Below are 20,158 nucleotides of genomic sequence, written 5' to 3' on the forward strand. Positions count from 1 at the left end.
TACAACTTAAACTTATGTAGTGTTCTGCATCAATTACATCTCAGTAAAACTGGGAAAAAAGATTGTTGCCAAATGTCGACTTTTTTTCCCCTAATTCTCTAGTTTCTTCTGTGTTAGCTGGCTTCCTGCTATAATGAAAAGCTTCCCTCTCATTCACTCATTTATTCATTCATTTATTCATTCATATCAGTATAGACTCATCGATTATTACTTTCACTTTAATATCCCTATTATTCTTTGACCACCTTCTTAATATCTGACCCCATGAGATGTTCCAGAATCATTTTGTACTGTTTCTGTGTCAACTAGAATCAGACATTTCTCTAAAGAGCCTTTGTTTCTTTTACTGTAGGATGGTATTTAGAGATTTGGTTACTACATGGGCTTACTGCTACTAAGGAATCATTGCTTCTAGGCCTTCTCAGTGGACATAGCTAAATGTATTGTATATATATGAGTATGTATGTGTGTGGATCTGTGCAGTACACCTTTATTTTCAGAAAGGATTATTGAGTTAAGCAGTGCCATGGCTGCTAAGAATAAAAAAGTGAATATATTCTTAAGCTGCGTGACCAAGGGATCATGTCCCCATTAATAGAAGTTACAAGTCTATTGTGTTTTGTATTCTTCAGATAAATAGATTATTTTGTTGGCCAACTAGATTTTAGGAATTATTTAGATCTTATCTGGTGAGGAAGAGGACTTGGATGGTGAGAGGAATGGAAATCATGTTCTATGAAGAACAGTTGAAGGAGCTATGAATATTTAGTCTGGGAAAAGAAAGATTAACAATAGCATATGTTTATTATTTTATTTGAAGCCTGAACATGTGGTAAATATATTTTGTACTCATTCAGAGTATAGAACTAATACAGGTGAATGGAACTGAAGAGACATAATTTCTCTTTGCATAAGGAGAACTTTGAGGCAGACTCTTTTAATGGAGTGAGCTACCTTGAAAACTTCAAACTCAGTTATTATCTCTGTAAAATCAGAGGGAAAGTTTGCGCATTTTAATATAATTAATTCATGCTGTGAGAAGTTGGAACTACTTGAAAGACAGCTTAGTATACTATATTTAGTGGCTTAGTTAATTGTATGTCTCACAAGATGCATCGTGAGGAAAGGATTCTGTTCTAAATAAGTGTAACATAATGTGTGCATAGTCTTCTCTTGGATATTAATAATGCACAGGAGAAGGCTCTGAGGCATCCTTAAGTAAGGAAACTTTTATCTGACTTTTTCTAAACTAGTAGATTTAGGGGACAGGTTAGGCTGCAGATGGAATCTACATACATCGTATTTAAACCAAGATACCTGAAGTGATCAACAAGGGACTAAATAAAGCCAGAGAAGATGTCCAAGCACTGAACTCAGGGAGAATAAAAGAGCCAGCAAAGAAACTGAGGAGTAGCCAAAAAGTTAAAACCCAAGAGATATTTCCTAGAAGCTAAGTGAGTAAAGTGTTCCAAGAGGAGGGAACATAATTGGGTGCATCATTTACTGCAGGTAGATGGAGTACAATGAACAACCGAGACCTGACTGTTGGATTTAGCAACGAGAGGTCATTGATATCCTTCAAGAGAGCTTTCAGTAGAGTGTGGGGAGTAAAGGCATGGTTGGATTGGAGTGAAAAGGTGGAGAAACTAGAAGAGATGGCAAAGCTTTGTTGTGACAGAGAGAAGAAAAATGGAATAGTTGCAGTTGTTGAGCAATTACTCTAATCTTTTATTGTTGAAAAGATAAAACTAAAATGAAAATAATAAACTATGTGTAGTTGGGCTCATGGTTCTGGTTTAAGTAGTAGTTGTAGCATGTTTATAAAGTACTTTTTCTCTGTGGTATGGGTTTGAATGTGCTGGAAATTAAACTATTACTTTCCTGATTTATAGAAAATTCCCTCAGATTAGAAGAATGTTGTAAGTTTAGGGACACCCGAGTGGCTCAATTAGTTAAGAAACTGCCTTCAGCTCAGGTCATAATCCCAGGATCCTAGGATCAAGCCCCATATCGGGCTCCCTGCTCATTGGGGAGTCTGCCTCTCACTTTTCTCCCCTGCCCCCTCCCTGACTCATGTTCTCTCTCTGTCTCAAATAAATAAAATCTTTAAAAAAAAAAAAAAAAGAATGTTGAAAGAATGTTGTAAGTTTAGTGGCTGTTAAATTGTGTTGCATTCCTGAGTTTCCAGGCAGTTTAGGCCCCTTGGCTTGGTAGTTTATAGTAATATGGAACAAACCCCCCCTCCCCCCGCCCCCGATTTCATTTTTATTAATCCTGAGTTGATGATGTGGACATATTAATAATGGTGTTGCATAAAATAATGAGATTTGTTCACCAGCAGTATGTTGATCATTTTAAAAATGACTTGGTTTCTGACGATAGCTTGCTCATCGCATAAGAAGTATTCTGGTACATAAAAGCCATGAATCCTAGTTTTAAGTTGGCTGCTGTAACTATAGGAAAAGAAAACCCAGGGAACACAATTTGATTCTCATTTCTACTTTACCATTAACTCTCCATCTACCTTCTGAGAACTAAGCCCAGTCACTAAGTCCAATTATAGTTTCTTGGTTTTCACAGTGGTTGTGTTCTATAAAGCAGACAAACATTGAATTAGTAAACATTGAAGCATAGCTTCAAGGGGAAATACAGGGTTAAATTCTTGTGAGCCACTGGTCACATTTTCATCAACTGATTAATGCACAGCCTTGTTCCATATGTTTTACTGTTTGAAGACATCTTATTTAGTTTTGGTTTATTAACATTGAATTCATGGTGAACAGCACTGTAACTCATACATAAATGAAATTTATCTAACACACATTTTTCTTCATAAGGTATGTTAAAGCATTCTTTTAAAAAAATTTTTTTATTTAAATTCTATTTAGTTAACATATAGTGTATTATTGGTTTCTGGGGTAGAATTTAGTGCTTTATCAGTGCTCATTCCATCAAGTGCCCTCCTTAATGCCCATCACGCAATTACACCATCCCCCTACCCACCTCTCCTCCAGCAACCCTCAGTTTGTTTCCTAAAGTTAAACATCTCTCATGGTTTGCCTCCCTCTCAGTATTCATCTTATTTTATTTTTCCTTCCCTCCCTCTATGGTTGTCTGTTTTGTTTCACATATGAGTGAAATTATACAGTATTTGTCTTTCTCTGACTTTTTTAACTTAGCATAATACCTTCTATGGCTTTTTGAGTAATATTCCGTTCTATGTGTGTGTCTGTGTGCATACACACACACACCCCACATCTTTATCCATCACCTATTGATGGACATCTGGGCTCTTTCCACATTTTGGCTATTGTGGACATTGCTGCTATAAACCTTTGGGGTGCACGTGCCTCTTTGGATCATGATGTTTTTATTGTTTGGATAAATAGTAGTGCAGTTGCTGTGTTGTAGGGTAGTTCAGTTTTTAACTTTTTGAGGAACCTCCATACTGTTTTTCCAGAGTGGCTGCACCAGTTTGCATTCCAACCAACAGTGTAAAAGGATTCCCTTTCTCCACATTCTCGGCAACATCTATTGTTCCCTGAGGTGTTAATTTTAGCCATTTTGACCAGTGTTAAGTGGTATCTCATTGTGGTTTTGATTTGTACTTCCCTGATACCAAGTGATAGTGAGCATTTTTTATGTGTCTGTTAGCCATTTGTATGCCTTCTTTGGAGAAATGACTGTTCATGTCTTCAGCCCATTTCTTGATTAGATTTTTTGCCTTTTGGGTGTTGAATTTGGTAAGTTCTTCATAGGTTTTGAGTACTAGGCTTTTATCTAATAAATCATTTGCAAGTATCTTCTTCCATTCTGCAGTTTGCCTTTTAGTTTTGTCAACTGTTTGTTTGCCCTGCAAAAGCATTTTATCGTGATGAAGTCCCAATAGTTCATTTTTGCTTTTGTTTCACTTGGCTTTGGTGATGTGTCCAGCAAGAAGTTGCTGTGGCCAAGGTTAAAGAGATTGCTGCCTGTGTTTTCCTCTCAAAGACTTCTTGCATTGGGAACACTAGACAGCACTTCAGCACTACCCTTGGGGGTCATTTTAAACAAAAATCAGCAACAAAAAGCAAAAAATTGAAAAATTGTCACAAAGCAGACCACAAAAAGGAAACTTATTTATAGTTGAAAGCTATCTTAAGAAGACAGCATCATCTTGTTTGACGTGAGCTGGAAACCTGCACATCAGGCATCTCAAGATTTTTGCTACTCTGTGCATGTCTGGAAACGATTAGGAAAGTACTGTGAGTATTGATTTTGAGCTTACAAATTAAAAATTAGATAGCAGGCAAATTTGCCTATAGCAGAATCTGTGAATAATGAAGACTACATCAGGTAAGAGGTGGTTGTCCAAAATGTTAAATGAATGTTTTCGAAGATATTTACATAATGAAATCATATTAACGAACATTAGGATTCCAGTTTACTGAAACTGTAACTATTTGGAAATTGAAATCTAAAACTTGTAATTTTATCAAAGTTTTTCAGATGTGTGTATTAAGAGTATAATTCTGGTGCCAGTTCCAATGTGTATGTTTTTCCCACACCACCAGGCAATTTTCCAGCATCAGCTGGGTGTCCTGTAATTCAGCTCAATTCTGGCACTATCACCTGGAGGTAACATTACATCCTGCCAGTTAAGGGCTGTGTTGTACAACACTGCTACCCACCCCGCATGCCAGTCACAAGTCAGGTTGTCACCAGTGCTTCTTACTTACCTATAAATTGGAGGTTCCTACGACCCCCGCCTGGAGTTCAGTTAATTTGCTAGAGCACCTCACGGTACTCAGAGAAACATTTTACTTACTAGATTACTGGTTTATTACAAAAAGGTGTAACAGGAACAGATAGATATGAGAAGCATAGGACATGATATGGAGAAAGGACACAGTTTACATGCTGTCTGAGCACACCATTCTCCTCCAGTCTCCACATATTCACCAACCTGGACCTCTCCAGATCATGTACTTTTGGGTTTTTATGGAGACTTGATTACATAGGCATGATTGATTAAATCATTGACCATTGGCAACTGAACTCAATCTCCCGCTGCTCTCTGCTCGCAGGAGGTTGGGGGGTGGTGGGGGTACTAGGACTGAATGTTCCAACCCTTTAATCACATGGTTGACTCCACTGGCAACTGGTACCCTTATATAGGAGCTTTCCAAAAGTCATCTCATTAAAACAAACGACACCTTTACCACTCTCCATAGGACATTCAAGGGGTTTTAAGAGCTGTGGGCTGGTAATAGGAACGAAGACCGAATATAGATGACCCTTCAGGGGTTTGAATTCTGTGAGTCCACTTGTATGCGGAATTTTTTTCATAAATATGGTACTACAAATGTAATTTTTCTTCCTTACGATTTTCTTTTTCTTTTTTTAAAAGATTTTACTTATGTATTTGACAGGGATTGCAAGTAGGCAGAGAGAGGGAGAAGCATGCTCCCTGCTGAGCAGAGAGCCTGATGCGGGGCTTGATTCCAGGACCCTGAGATCATGACCTGAGCCAAAGGCAGAGGCTTATTAACCCACTGAGCCACCCAGGTGCCCCTCTTCCTTATGATTTTCTTAATAACATTTTCTTTTCTCTAGTTTCCTTTACTGTAGGAGTACAGTATATAATACGTATGACATACAAGATTTGTGTTCATTGGCTATTTATGTTATCAGTAAGGCTTTCAGTAAACTGCAGGCTATTAGTAAAGTGTTGGGGAAGTCAGAAGTCACATGTGGATTTTCAACTTTGCAGGGGGATCTGTGCTCCGACCCTTGTGTTCAAGGTTCAGCTACATTTCTTACTATGTATCAAAATATCACAAAGAGATGGTTGTACAAAGTTAAGGAAGAATAACCGCCCTAGAGCACCTTACCCACATTTTCCCTTTTCCAGAGGCAAGTGTTTTCAACTTTCTTTATTTGATAAATTTTATTTACCTGTCTTTGTAGAGATACACATATGGCTTTGTCATCTGCAGGAACATGGAGAAATAGTCATGCAGTGATATGCAGTGAGAATGTGAATTTGCTGTTTTAATAGTTTTCAACTAGATCTGCTGTTTTAATAGCTTTCAACTAGATCTCCCACATCTAGTGGAACCTGTGCTACAGCCTTTGAAACTTTTGTTGGTTTTTATGGTGTCAGTTGGGTTGATATTCTCTTTGATCCTGTGTTGTCTTCTGCTGTCTCAGATCTGCTAGGTCAGTTACTAGTCCTGTATCTTATTTCAAGCTTCATTCTTTTTCTTTATTCTCTCTGTGCTTATATGTGTATGCCTTTGCTATAGTTTCAGTTATATATTGTAAAGGAGTAAAGTTAGATGCCTGTGTTTCGTCTGCCTTTTTTTTCTGCTAGTTTGAAATACTAAAATCTAAAATTACTCTTTTAAGTAATTAAGTCATTTGAACACCACTGCTGATATGTTCTCACAATTTAATTTCCTGATGATCGTGGCATAGAAGAATCTGATATGACTTGTCAAGTAGGTCAGAACAAGGAGAAAGTTATTTTAGACAGAGAAAATATGGCCAGGACTAGAAGGCAAGCATGAAAATGTATGGTACATTCAGAAGCCCACATGGCTAGATTGTAGGATATGTATTTGGATGACAGATTAGATAGGGTAGGTGAGAGGTTGTGCAGGGGAGAAGATAAAGAGAATGGATCTACCGATTGTGTAGGTGATAAATCTATGATTGGGTCGTTTAAAAAAAGGGGTCTTTTGTCTACTCTACTGATTAAACTATTTTCTTAGGTAATGGGAAATCATTAGATAATTTTAAGGAGGAGATAGACATGATGAGGTCAGGAGTTTAGAAAGTGAGGAAGTAGTAAAAGACTTAAAATAGTCCTGGTAATAGATGATGTGGACTTGAACCAGGTCTGATCGTGGGCCAGGGAGGGGTTATATGAGAGGTGTTTTGGCAGTATGACAAGTAGACTATATTAATTTATTCCTTCATATTTACCTAATGGTTTCTATGTGCTGAATAGGTGGTGGTAGGAAAGGGAGACAAGAAAGATTATCTAGAGTTCCATGCTTGAACAGCAGATTGGGTAGATAGTAAATGAGGAGTCAGTTTGAGGAGGGAAAGTGCATTTTAGTTTGTTTTTGTTTTTGTTTTTTTTTTCCTTGGAGGTACTCGAAACAGGTTCACAGAAGAGCTTAATTTATGGTCCTGTATTTTCTGTTTAGTATCTTGAATTTAGAAGAAGTGAAACTGGGTGTCTTCCCTTTACTTCCTCTGTTAGGAATAACAGAAGTAAAAGTGCAGCTGTTGTTAGTTTTGGTAAAAGACAAAACAAAACAAAAAAAATTCAACTTAGTGATTTTGAAAATTCTGTTGGCTTTATTCAATGATTCGTGAATTGGGTGGCATCCCATCTAGCAAATAGAAAGGAGCTCCAAAAAGCTGACCAAATGGAATACTTTTATAGGCAGAAGGGGCAGAGACAAGGAAAGAGGAGATTATTTCATCTTTCTTTGGGGTATGGAAGGGGTCTGTTAGGCAGATTAACTCACTAGTGCTGAATAGGAAGTTCCAGATTCACTGGTTTAAGGTTACATTTCTCGTAGGGGTTGAAGTTGCAATTAGGTTAGGTAGTAAGTCTTGGTTCGCTGATGTGGGGGTTAGCACAAGTGACTCCATTTTGAGCTTGTCTTTTGTTGTTGTAGTTAAGATTTTACAACTCTATCTTAGAATATTTAAGTTTTGCTTTTCAGTTGAGCCAGTAATTTAAAAGAATACATTTAGTACTTAAAATAACAGGGTTTTTCTTCACTAAGAAAGAAGGGAAGAGTAGGTAGGGAGAGGAGAGGGCAAAAATTAGAATAGAAAAGACAAAAAAGGGGTATGTGCAGCTTTATGCCAAATACTTCAAAAACTAGAAGCCAAGGAAGGAATGAGGAGATACTCGGTGTATAGGACAAGCTTTGTAATTCCAATTACATATTCCAGAGGCCAGACTAAGGAAAGACAAGGTCTACAAAACAGTGAGCATGCTCACCAATACTCTCCAGGGAGGCAGAGCAAAGAGGTGAGTAGGGAGCAAAAAGTCAAGGAAAAATTCTTGAGAAGATCCTACATACTAAAGCTGAACCTCACAAGAGTCAGAGAAAATTGCCATTTTGAATTATGCTTTGATTATGGGCAAGAGCTAAAGCTGATGAAGGTACAATACAGGACACTTAATGAAATTTTAGCAGTGGCCATACTCAATCCAAGCTTAGGTCTCCCTTTTCCTATTTCCTGCATCTCTGGGCTACAGAAAAATAGATTTAAAAGCAGTATCCAGTTCTCAAACTGAAGATTGTGTGTATGTATGCATACACATACACACATGTGAGTATAGAAATTAAAATGGTTCCAGCTAAGGTGAGAAGGGTGTTGAGGTTGTCAGGCAGAACCTGTTGGATGTCAGAATAAGCGGGAGCTCAGTGTTGGCTTCCCTATGTTAAACACGATCAAGATTTAAATAAAAAAAGAAAGCATGGCAGCTCTATAGATATGCCACAGGAAAGAAATGACCATGAAAAGACTGTCATGCATCAGAATAAAGTGTATCCCTGAAATAGAGATTACAACAAATGAAAGAGGAAAAACTACTCAGAAATATAATACAAAAATTTCTGAAATGAAACATACATTTGCAAGTTGAAAGGCGCTAAATACCAGGAAAATTTTTTTTGAAATGCTTAAAATTGACTATACCCCAGTTGTTAGTAACTTCAAAAATGAGAGAATTATTTTGGCATCCTGACCAAAAAGAGAATATGACGTACAGAAGTGGGACAGAAATTTTGCAGGCTGTAGACTCCTCAATTATGGTCCATTCCAGGAGACAACAGAACAATGTTTACAAAGTTTTGTTGGGAGAAAAAGGTGACCCAAAAGTATGCCCAATAGTATCCTTTAGATTTGGTTGGCTGCTAATAACCGAAGCTGCTATCAGTCAGCCATATGATTTATATCGAAGTGATCTTTGAAAGGTGCTTTTTTTTTTTTTTTTAAGATTTTATTTATTTCACAGAGTGCACACTCAAGTAGGGGGAGCAGCAGGCAGAGGAAGAGGGAGAAGTGGACTACCTGCTGGGATCATGACCTGAGCCGAAGGCAGACCCGTAACCAACTGAGCCACCCAGATGCCCCTGAATGACACATATTTTAATTCAGTATACATTTGTTCAGTTTTGACAAATGCATATACTCTGTAACCCACCTCTGATTTTAAATATTGACAGTGTGTTTATGGCTTCTAAACTTATATCGCCATCCCTCATCTTTATCTCCAGCTTCAGACTCCTCTTGCTACCTATTTGACTTTTTTATTTTAATGTCTAGTCACTTTAACAGGTATAAAATTTTTTTTTTTTTTAAAGATTTTATTTATTTATTTGACAGAGAGAGATCACAAGTAGGCAGAGAGGCAGGCAGAGAGAGAGAGAGGGAAGCAGGCTCCCTGCCAAGCAGAGAGCCCGATGCGGGACTCGATCCCAGGACCCTGAGATCATGACCTGAGCCGAAGGCAGCGGCTTAACCCACTGAGCCACCCAGGCGCCCAACAGGTATAAAATTTTTGTATGTACTCTCATAAACATTTTTTCACTTATATTTACTTTTTTAAAAATTTCTTTTCAGCATAACAGAATTCATTGTTTTTGCACTACACCCAGTGCTCTATGCAATACGTGCCCTCCTTCTCATAAACATTTTTTTTTAAATGTGTGGCCATCTCAGAAAATGGCTGAAGCCAAAAACCTAGATTATTCTTTCTAATCCCTTTCCCCAACCTGCCTATCCTAGTCCATTTCCAGATCTTGTTGATTTTACCCATAAGTAAAACAGAACTACCCCCTTTGTGCCATCTCTACTGATTACACCTGAGCCCAGTATATTATTATCTTCTGCATGGGACTAAGACTTTCTTAACTAGCCTTACTGCTTCCAGTCTTAGCTCTTCAGTCCATTCTGTTCTCTATATCGCTGTCAGAGTGGTCTTTGCAAGATAGAACATCACTGCTTTCTAGAATCACTTCAATAACTTCCTGTCTTTGTAATAAGATTGTTTGCTATGGTACCTGTGACCCCATAGCCCTTATCCCTCTTTCGTACTTCATCTTAAAGCACTGTCACTTCAGTTCATTATACTTGTGTCACGTTGCCTTCCTTTCTGTTCCTTAAAAATACCAAGGTCAGGGTGCCTGGGTGGCTCAGTTGTTAAGCGTCTGCCTTGGGCTCAGGTCACTATCCCAGGGTCCTGCAGTGGAGTCCTGCATAGGGCTCCTTGCTCAGCGGGGAGCCCGCTTCTCCCACTCCTACTCCCCTTGCTTGTGTTCCCTCTCTTTCACTCTCTCTGTGTCAAATAAATCTTAAAAAAAAAAACCCCACAAAAAACCAAGGTCATTCCCACCGCAAAGTCTTTGTGTTTGCTCCTCCCTCTGCCCTCCCTCAATTCTTCCGTGGAGTTGGCTGTTCTCATCCTTCAGATCTTAGTTTACACGTCATCTCACAGGGGCTTCTTTGACCATTCTTTTCGAAAGTTCCCCACTCTATCCCAATCATCTCTCCTTATGTCCCTCAGGGCACTTCTTCAGCACAAAATTATCTTGTTTGTTGTTCATTTTCTATCTTTTCTCTTTACAATGTAAGTTTCATCATGGCAGGGACCTTGTTTCTTGTTCACCGTGGTATTCTCAGTGCCTAGAATAGTCCAGTATTAGTGTTTGTAAATATGTATTTTTATTAAATGATCAGACACTGGATTTACTATCTCTGAAGTAATGATTTTCAAATTTTATTTATAGCATTTTTGATGAGGTATAGTTAGCATTTTTTAATCTCTAAATAAAATCATTTTTAAGATTTTTAAATGTTTAAGCCATTTGAGTATTATTTAGTGCATTATTATTTTGATAAAGAGTCCTGGACCACTTATTTAGTTAATGTTTCTACTAGAGGCCAGTAATAACATATCCATATTTGAATGGAGCCTGGTTGGTTGATGGTAAAAATTTCTTGGGAGTAAATGAGGAATTTAAACCTAATTTAAGTGAGTTATAAGTATTTGATATTTCCAAGTGGCACAACAGTTAAATAAAAGTATTAAATATTAAAAAAAAACAAAAGAATGCTTAAGAAATAGTAGACATGTTGTGGGTATATGCTAAGGTTAAAAAACCCTGAAGTTTACAAAGTTGCATTAAAGGACATACAGGGTGGGTTAGTTGTACCCATCAGGAAGTTCATGGATGTCTTTATGGGTACTATTAAGGTTAGAACTCTAGAGATTCTCTTAAATTTCACAATAACCCAAAATGTTTTTGTACATGCAGCTTTAGAGAGAAGTTAATTGCCTGTAATTTTCCTTCTTAGATTAGGTTTTATCCTCTAGCCCAGAATACAAACACTACGCATTAGTGCCATGCAGGAAAATAAAAATTATAAATACTCTTTTTACGAACTGGTTGGTATAAGAGGAAATGCATAGCTCTTTGTATTAGATCTCATTTTGCTTTTCATTCTTCTAAGATTGAAAACAACTTTAAACATGTAGTATGTGGTGTTTATTTTTCACAACATTTTCATGAAATCATATCCTCATTTCAGCTTAAAAATGTTCTAAGAAGTTGTAACACTTTATAGGTCACATGATTAGAAAGTTGCAGCCTTGAAACTAGATTTCCTTCTGCCTATACCATGTTACCTCTACCAGAGTTTCACTGTTTTTGGTATCAGCATAAAAATTTTGATTTGACCGTTAGCATTTATTATCTTTTTAAGGGCAGAAGCACTTTGTTCCCGATTTCTGAAGTAAAAAAATTGGTTATTTTAGCTGTGGAGGAAGCAATTGAGTTATATTTAATTATAGCATTTGGAAATGAAGTTAGGCTAGACATGGCAGGTTTGACTTCAACTCTTTTTCATTGTACTTTTTAAATCTACAGATAGTTATATATTGGTTGAGTGACATGTCAGTAAAAACCTGCCGTATTTATTATACTTCACCATAATTTTATACCTCTTAGTGTTAGGAAAGAGTATGTTTTTGTGTTTATGCGCATAGCGGTTGTAGTACAAGAGTTGGAGCAGGTAGAATTTTCAGTTCTGGTTGTTAAATTGGTTCATCTGTGAGGGTATTTTGGCTAGCAGTTTTTAAATTTGGTTTGTGTTTAATATGTACAAAAAAGCTATAGGAGAATTCAGAGATAACAAAGACATTGGACTTCTCTCAAAAAATTTATGGTTGGGCTGGGAGCACATATCAACAAGTACATAAAAAACAAAACAATGTATTAAGTATAATGGGAACCTAGAAGGGGATAAGCAATCTTTAGTGGAAGAATTTGGGAGAAACTCATAGAGAAAGTGGAATTTAGGAGGCCTTCTGGAAATCCCCGGTGTTTTGGAAAGAGGTGTTAATTTGGGTACAGAGGTAGCACAGTGTAGAATATGTAGTGTGGTTGAAACAGGATTTATGAGAAGATGGTAGCAGTAATATTGGTAAGTAGGTTAGGGTGAGCTTTTAGAAGGTTTGAGTATAATTCTACAGGTAGTTGGTCTAAATGGTTTTCTAAAGGCAGTAGGGAGTGATCTAAGGTTGTCGAACAGAATAATAGTGAGATCAGGACTTAGGGAGATTTACATAAACTATCTTTTAAAAATAACCTTTGTTCCATTTTGTCTAAACATAGTTTTTGCTATGTCAAGTTCTGTATATGTAATATTGATTTAACTAATAGTAATGTTTTTTGGGTGAGTTAGTAAAGGAATTCAGAGAAACTCCTATACATTATTGGAATTGTTAGTTGTGTAGCCTTTATTGGTTTGTGGAATGTTCAGCTAGATGGCAAACATTCTCTTAAGTGAGAAACTAAGGAACTCAGAAACTTACTCAAAAGCACATAGCATTTAGCGTCAGAACTTGGATCTAGAACCCAGTTCTCCTGATGCTTAGTCATAGCTTTTTCTCTGCTCTACTTCCTCTACTGCATGTTATAATGTCCTGGAGGATTAGAGTCGCGAAGGAGGATAGACTCCTCTTTTTTTTTCCTTTACGATGTTTATATATAATCAAATGACTTGTGGCTATAGTGCTTTTCATATTTACTTGTTTATTTACTTAAGATTTATTTATTTATTTGACAGAGTGCACAAGCAGGGGGAGCAGCAGACAGAGGGAGAGGGAGAAGCAGGCTCCCTGCTGAGCAGAGAATATCCTGGGATCATGACCTGAGCCACCCAGGTGCCCCTCATTTTTATTTAAATACCAGATTTCATAGTACAAATCAGTGCTGGGAGAGCCATCAGGCTTCAGCACTTTTTTCCAAGTCAACCCTAGTAGGAAGCTTCATCTTGGAGTAAGTAGGATTTGAACTGACTTAAGAGGATGGATGAGTGGAGAAAAGGAGTAAGAGTGACAGCAAAAGCAAGAGGTCAGGGACGGGTGTAATTTGTTTCTGAGCACAGTAAGAGTCGTAATTAGAACAGAGAAATTTGTTTCAGAATAATGAGAGAAATGCATTGTAACACGTAGCGTTTGATAGACTGCCTTTTTTTCTAACATAGGGAATGGTTAAAAACCTGACCATTTCTTTGGCTACAAAGAGTCCCCCTGGGCATTACTATATTTGATAGTGAGATTTCATAAAAGCATACTTAACATACGATTTCATCATAGTTCTCCTTTTCCTCCACCCGGGCTTTTGACATCATAAATGCATTTTGTGTGGTCCTTGACATGGTGTAAAGAGTAATTTCAGATGTTTTGACAAGGTGTAATGATTAAAGCAGTGTTAAGGAGAGGATTAGCTCAGAGTAAATGTCTATACCGAGATTTAAATGTTGTGCCTACAGTTAGCTCTGTGGTTTTATAATTGGATTATTTCTATCTTAATACCCATCCTTCTGTCAGATCAGATGGTCAGAAAAGATTAAGATTCTCAATTCAAGGTACTCAGGAAGCTTTCTATGCTCCCTTTTTTTTTTCTCCTGTAAATTAACTTTAATGTGATAACTTAGCATTAAAACTGTTGGCTTGAACTGTCATGACAATAGAGACTATAAACCTGTATTCCTGGACTGCCAGAATCAAAGAAGTTAGAAAGGCTTTGGAAATAATCTTAATTATTCATGACATCATTTGTTGACTTATTCTTGTTATTTATATTCATGTGAAATTTGGGTGTCTTTGGGTATACTTTGTCAGATGTCTGATTCAGAACTCTATCTCAGCATGCTGTAAAACCTGTTTTAAAAATAGGTATGAGCCACTTGTGTCACTGAAAGGTTGTTGACACAATGGAAAAACTATTAAGTGAGTTTGCAGAGCAAACCTTGCCGTTAGTGAAGAAAGACTTGTGTTGGTTGTTTTTTTTTTTTTAAATAGAATTTTACTTCTATAGATCCAAATAAATAAAATGTGTATAACATTCCATATACCTTGTGTCCTGTTACAATTGATTTTCAAAATTTATTTCTAAGTGTAGCTTGGTATAAACCAAAGTATATTAAAAATTATCTTAAAAGATCATTTTATTTGGAGGAGGCGATGTTTTCCTCACTTTCATTGAAGCTTTTAAAAAAAATTATTAGTACTTATAAGTAACCACTTAACTATTCCCCAAATAGGTTAAATATCCCATACATTTAATAGGTGGAGTGAATAAAAAATCCTTTCACATTTTGTATATGAAATGCATGTTATTTATACTCTTGGGGGCTTAGGAGAGAGGGTCTTTATCTTAGTAGATAATCTGGAATTTTTGTCAGTAAAGATTGGGTGATGTGAAGGGAGGGTTAAGTGAAAAGTCGATATTCTCATAGCTTTTGTACCTTTTTTGTAGTGCATTTGGCAAGGGTGGGGGGCAGGAGAGGGGAGAAGGAGAGTTCTAACCAGTTCGGTAAACATGTGTCTTGACAAGCATGCATCTCGACAAATATAATGAAGGTGTAATGTCACAAATAGTCCTATAGCAGAATTAATGAAATGTGTTAAAACTGATGAATTAGCCCCAGACGTCTCCAGGACAGAAAAACCAAAATGGAAGATTTTAAGTCAGTAGAGGAGAGCTTCCCCAAAAACCCTGATGGGAGAAATGAAAGTAGCCACACCTGACTGAGAAACTTCAGTGGAGGTGAACTTTGAAATCCTCTAAATACGCCATGTGCATATAGTTGGGAATTGACATTGTGATTTTATGATAGTCTAGTAGCTATTTTTATTTTACATGTCAACAAAAACTGATCGCATGTGTTCCTTTTCTAAACTGTTTGCAATGTTTTAAAAAGGGAGTACAGATACTTCCAAGTTCCTGGCTTGCAGAATTTTTAATAAATTAATAATAACAAAAAATTAATAGTAACAATAATTATAATTGAACAGCTGCTGTATATCCTGGACTGTGGTAGGCATTTTAGGTATGGTATCTCATCAGTTACAGAAACCCTCCAGGGGATGAATAGGTAGTTATTCCTATTGTACAAGTGAAAGAAACTGACATAAGAGAGATTAAATGACATCTTCAATATTATATATACTGGATAGTATTTGAATCCAGGTCTTTGACTTTGTACTTCTTCTGTGACAAATGCCAGGGAATTTGTCAGGAATTTCAAAACCTAGCTTACTTGAATTTTGTCGAAGACAGAATTATTATCTTAGGAAAAGCAATAAAACAATCTGGTTCATAACACTGTCAAAAATACAGGCATCGAATAAATTCTGACTTAAATTTTATTTTAGAGATTGATTGTCTAAACATTTGACCTTCCTGATAGTAATTTTCTTTATATTTGAATCCTAATATGCTTCTGAGAATGATTTATAAACCTCTGGTATTCTGTGGACTCTGGGCAAACTCTGAAGCGGTAGCATCTAGCTGTACAGTAGCAGATCTGTGCGTGCTAGGATCAGCTCACTACGGTGTGTTACTCCCAGGATTGTCTCTGAAATCCTCTGTGGCCTTGGATGATCCTGGTTTGTAATGAGTTCTGGGGCACATGTCTGTGTTTGAACCTGTTTAGGCTCATCCTTAACTCCATACCAGAGGCACCCTCCGTGCCAGCCTGGTCTTATGACTATTGAAGTCGTCCAGAGTTAACTGGAATCAGCCTGGAATTAATTCTCTCCTGGGCTAAGGAACCATTAGGTTTAGTATGCAAAACTGTTTTAGGCAAACACAAGATGCTTATGAAATGGTCTGTGGTAAACTTCTAAATATTAGCAAAACTGTGATATCTGAAAAGTCTTTATAATAATTTTTCCTGTGTAATTAATTCTAATCTTGGTTTAGTATTTAACATAATTAAGTTTTTCCAGTTACTTGATTTTAGTTCAAATTGGTGTTTACTGAATGCCGGGGAATATTAAATATGATTATAAATTTTGGCATCTTTATCAAGCCATCCTTTAGCAACAGCAATTGGCATTAGTTCCCAGGTGGGAACTATAGCAAAACTGATCTGATACTGAGTGAATGAATTGATTTCTATCATATGTGAATTTTTAAATGAAGAATTTCCAGTATAACCTGGGAAATTCTGATATTTATTTAAAAGGCTTATTTTACAAAATCCACCGGGTTAGAAAATTCAGGTGTTATATTCACATAGAAAGATCCTTTTATTATGGCAACTGATTTTTGTTTACCTAAGAAGAACCTGTTGCTAAAATAGTAATGAGGAAGGGTGTAATATAAGTATAGTCATACACCCCTTGCTCTGCAAGTAACCAGATTGCTATGTACGCATGTTGTTCAGTCTCCTTTTGGAAGGTGGAAGTAAAGTTGTCTGTGTGTGTTTTCTCTCTTGCACAGCCTAAAATGACGAATGTGTGATTTCAGTGGAATAAATGGCGTCCAAAGTTACAGATGCTATAGTCTGGTATCAAAAGAAGGTAAGTTCATAGTCAAAGTTTTCAACCTCTTAAATATTCTTATTCTAAAAATGTGTACATTTTCTTTTGGTGCTGTGGAGTTATGTAAAATATTACCCGAAATAATGACAAATAGATTTCAGGAACTTTCAAGTGGAAGGGGGAGCAATTTGGTTTTCCTGGCGCTAATTTTACTTCTAAAGAAGTTAGAAAGATGATGCTTAACAATGTTTTTCTCTCTTGCCTTTATTCCACATTATTAAAGTAGCTAGATGAATTATTTTCAGCTATAATATAAGCCAAATTTCCAGGATTCTGAATATAAATAACATTTTATAAAAGCATTAAATTTTTCTTGGGTTAATTTCTTTTAAAGCTAGATTAGCAGAGCTGTTATAATTTTATAGTTGTTTTATATTGAGAAACTATAGTCTTACTCTGTTTCTTGTAAGTTACAGTTCAACAGCTGAATCTTTTCAGTAAAATAACCTTTGAGGACTGTATTTTTCAAACCAAAATATTAAAATGTTTATTTTGATGTTTTAGAATTAGTTGTTGTAACTACTTAACTAGCTGTGTCACCCTATGTGTTTCAAAATAAACTTTGCCAAAGTAATTTTTTATGAAGTGAAAGAGAATAAATGCCTTTTTTGAAAATACAGTATTTACTGCACTTGTGCAGGAGAGTTTACTCCTGAAGAGTGTTGTTTACACTCTTTAAGATGTATGTTGTTTTATGTGGTATTTTCAATTTTTAGTGTATTTAGTGAATTTTATTTCTTTTCATATTTTAAAACATTTTTGGTGCCTTATTCTTCAGGTCCCTGTTCACAAAATATAGTTATTTATATATTGAAAGCTTTTCCGATGGGGGTAAAATCAGACAATTTGTAAATTTAGTTGAATTGGAAGTGATAATTAGAGTGCTTTAAAGATTAAACCTAAGAATATAGTCTGTCTTCGGACGTGTTATTTCTTTTCTGTGTAGAACATGCCACAGATACACACTATCACATTTCATACAAGGTACTGATTTGGAAGTACGGACGTTAATCATACTATTAATTTAGTCTTTTGTAGATCTATGTTAGTGTCGTCTTTGCCTTTAAACTTCCAATTTCCTTAGAAGTGAATTAAATAAAACTAAAAATTATTTTGTATTTCCTACATAGGTCTTTGAAAGCTTTTCTCTTAATGTCTACTTAGGAGAGTTAATAATGTTTCTTGAACATCTTACCTATTTGGCTTTTTATGTTAAACATTTTGAACTTCACTGAGGATCATTTGTAGAACGTACTAGATTGACCTTTCTTGGTAACAAAGGGTTTGAAATACTATACTAACATTCAGTTAGCACACTAATACCCTTCTTATCTGAGGGTCATTTACCTAGTAGTTCTGGATATGTGCAACCAAAAAAATTCTCCAGAGCAACCATCACAAATGTCACAAATTATATCTAACAAATGTAATCATTCATTTTATGGTAGTGAGCCACCAGAACCATTAACCAGGTTTTTATTTGTTCTGTTCTTTAATATTGCTTTTAAATTTAATTTTCTTGAAGAAATACATGTGAATACTTTGAAAGATTAGTGTTTTAAGGCCTATTTAAAAAAAAAAAAAAAACAGCCACTAATACTATGTTTCTCTACCTTTACCCAACCTCTGAGTTCTGCTCCCCAGAGGCAATTACTTTAAATTCTTTATAGCTTAAACCAAAGTTCTACTAGTCCTCATCCCTGGTAGGGAATTGGGAAGGATGGGTTGCAAATGTGCAGTGTCAAGTTTTGGTTTTCATAATTACTTTTGGGGGAATGCTGACATTTGTGGGTTAGGAATCAAAGATACTAATTGCCTTACAATACTGTAAACTAGGGTTGGCAAACTTCTTCTGTAAAGGGCCATATTGTCAATATTATTTAGGCTTTGGGGACCATAAGGTTTCTGTGACAGTTACTCTATTCTGCTGACTTACAGTACAAAAGCAGCTATAGGTAGTATGTAAGCAAATGAAATGAATGGGGATGATTATGTTCTAACAAAATAATACGAAAACAGGCAGTCGGCTAGATTTGGCCCACAGGTCTTATCTGTGCTCTAACATAGCCCCACACAACAAAGAATTGCCCTGCTCAAAATACAGTAGTGCCCTGTTAAATTATATTGATTGTTTTTTTTAAAGGGTATTTATTTTATGATTTTAAACCTTGCTTTTTCTTGATTATTCATTATAGATGTTACTTTTGACTTCTGATTGTATAATAAAGATTTAGTCCCAGTCTTCCTTCTCCCAGTCCTCCCAAATGACTACAAATTTTCTACAGATTTTGGTGAAGTCAGGGCTTCTGTTCGTGTATGCATTGTTTATAACTGCATCATGAAATATACTACGATATTTTCTGTCTGTGCTACTTTTTTCCTCTTTCGCTTGATTTTTCTAATTCTCCAAAGTCTCTGATATCCTTTGGTTGTAGTCTGTCACATTCAAGTACTCCAGTAATTCCTTTTTTTTCCCCCTTTTCCCTTGGGAATGGCCTCCTAGAACTCTGCCCCTCCATGCCGGGAGATTGTTCTCTTGTTACACTTCTCATCTGCCATCTTGGTATTCCCTTTTATCATCAGCCTAAGAGTTTCCTTTATTGCTTTTAAATGTAAGCTAACAGTGGGATTCATTTAATGTTTAATTTTAAATGAGAAACTAGCCTGAGTAACATCAATGTGACTGACACTTGATATTCTCTACTTTTTTAGTAAAGTTCAGTTTGTGTGTGTGTGTGCGTGAGCATGCGCCCGTGCACGTGTGCGCTAAGTACCTACATGGAGCATTTCAGAGTTGCACAGGTGATTAAGTGTTACGTCTTGGGGCACGTGTGCGGCTGTTGGTTTAGTGTCTGACTCTTGGTTTCGCCCCAGGTCATAATCTCATGGGTTTTGAGAACAAGCCCTCTGCTCTTAGCAGGAAGTCTGCTTAAAGCTTCTCTCCCTCTGCCCCTCACCCCACTTGCTTGCTCTCTTGTGTGGTCTCTCTAAAACAAATAAGTCTTTAAAAAAAAAAAAGGGAAGAAGAAGAAGTATTAAATCTCCGCTTTCAGGATGCCTGGGTGGCTCAGTTGGTTAAGCATGTGACTCTTGATTTCAGCTCAGGTCATGATCTCAGGATGGTTGGTTCCAGCCCTACATCAGGCTCCACGCTCGGCAGAGAGTCTGCTTGGGATACTGTCTCTCCCTTTGCTCCTCCCCCTCTCATGCTCTTTCTTGCATGCGTGCTTTCTCTCTCTAAAA

General features: G+C 36.6%; 1 protein-coding gene across 2 annotated transcripts in view; it reads left to right on the forward strand.

Moving 5' to 3' along the window:
• PHTF2 (putative homeodomain transcription factor 2) overlaps positions 1-20,158 on the forward strand; it is a 118,700-nt gene that overhangs the window by 13,434 nt on the left and 85,108 nt on the right. The window contains exon 2 of one of the 2 annotated variants that reach the window (XM_080818812.1): positions 16,815-16,894. In XM_080818812.1, the coding sequence (XP_080674938.1) occupies positions 16,850-16,894 (45 nt within the window). In that variant the 5' untranslated portion in view covers positions 16,815-16,849. Of the gene's footprint in view, positions 1-16,723; positions 16,895-20,158 lie in introns of those variants that run through there. The other variant, XM_080818811.1, reaches the window with a different exon arrangement.

Source organism: Martes martes (assembly GCF_963455335.1).
Source record: "Martes martes genome assembly, chromosome: 11".
NCBI lineage: Eukaryota > Metazoa > Chordata > Mammalia > Carnivora > Mustelidae > Martes > Martes martes.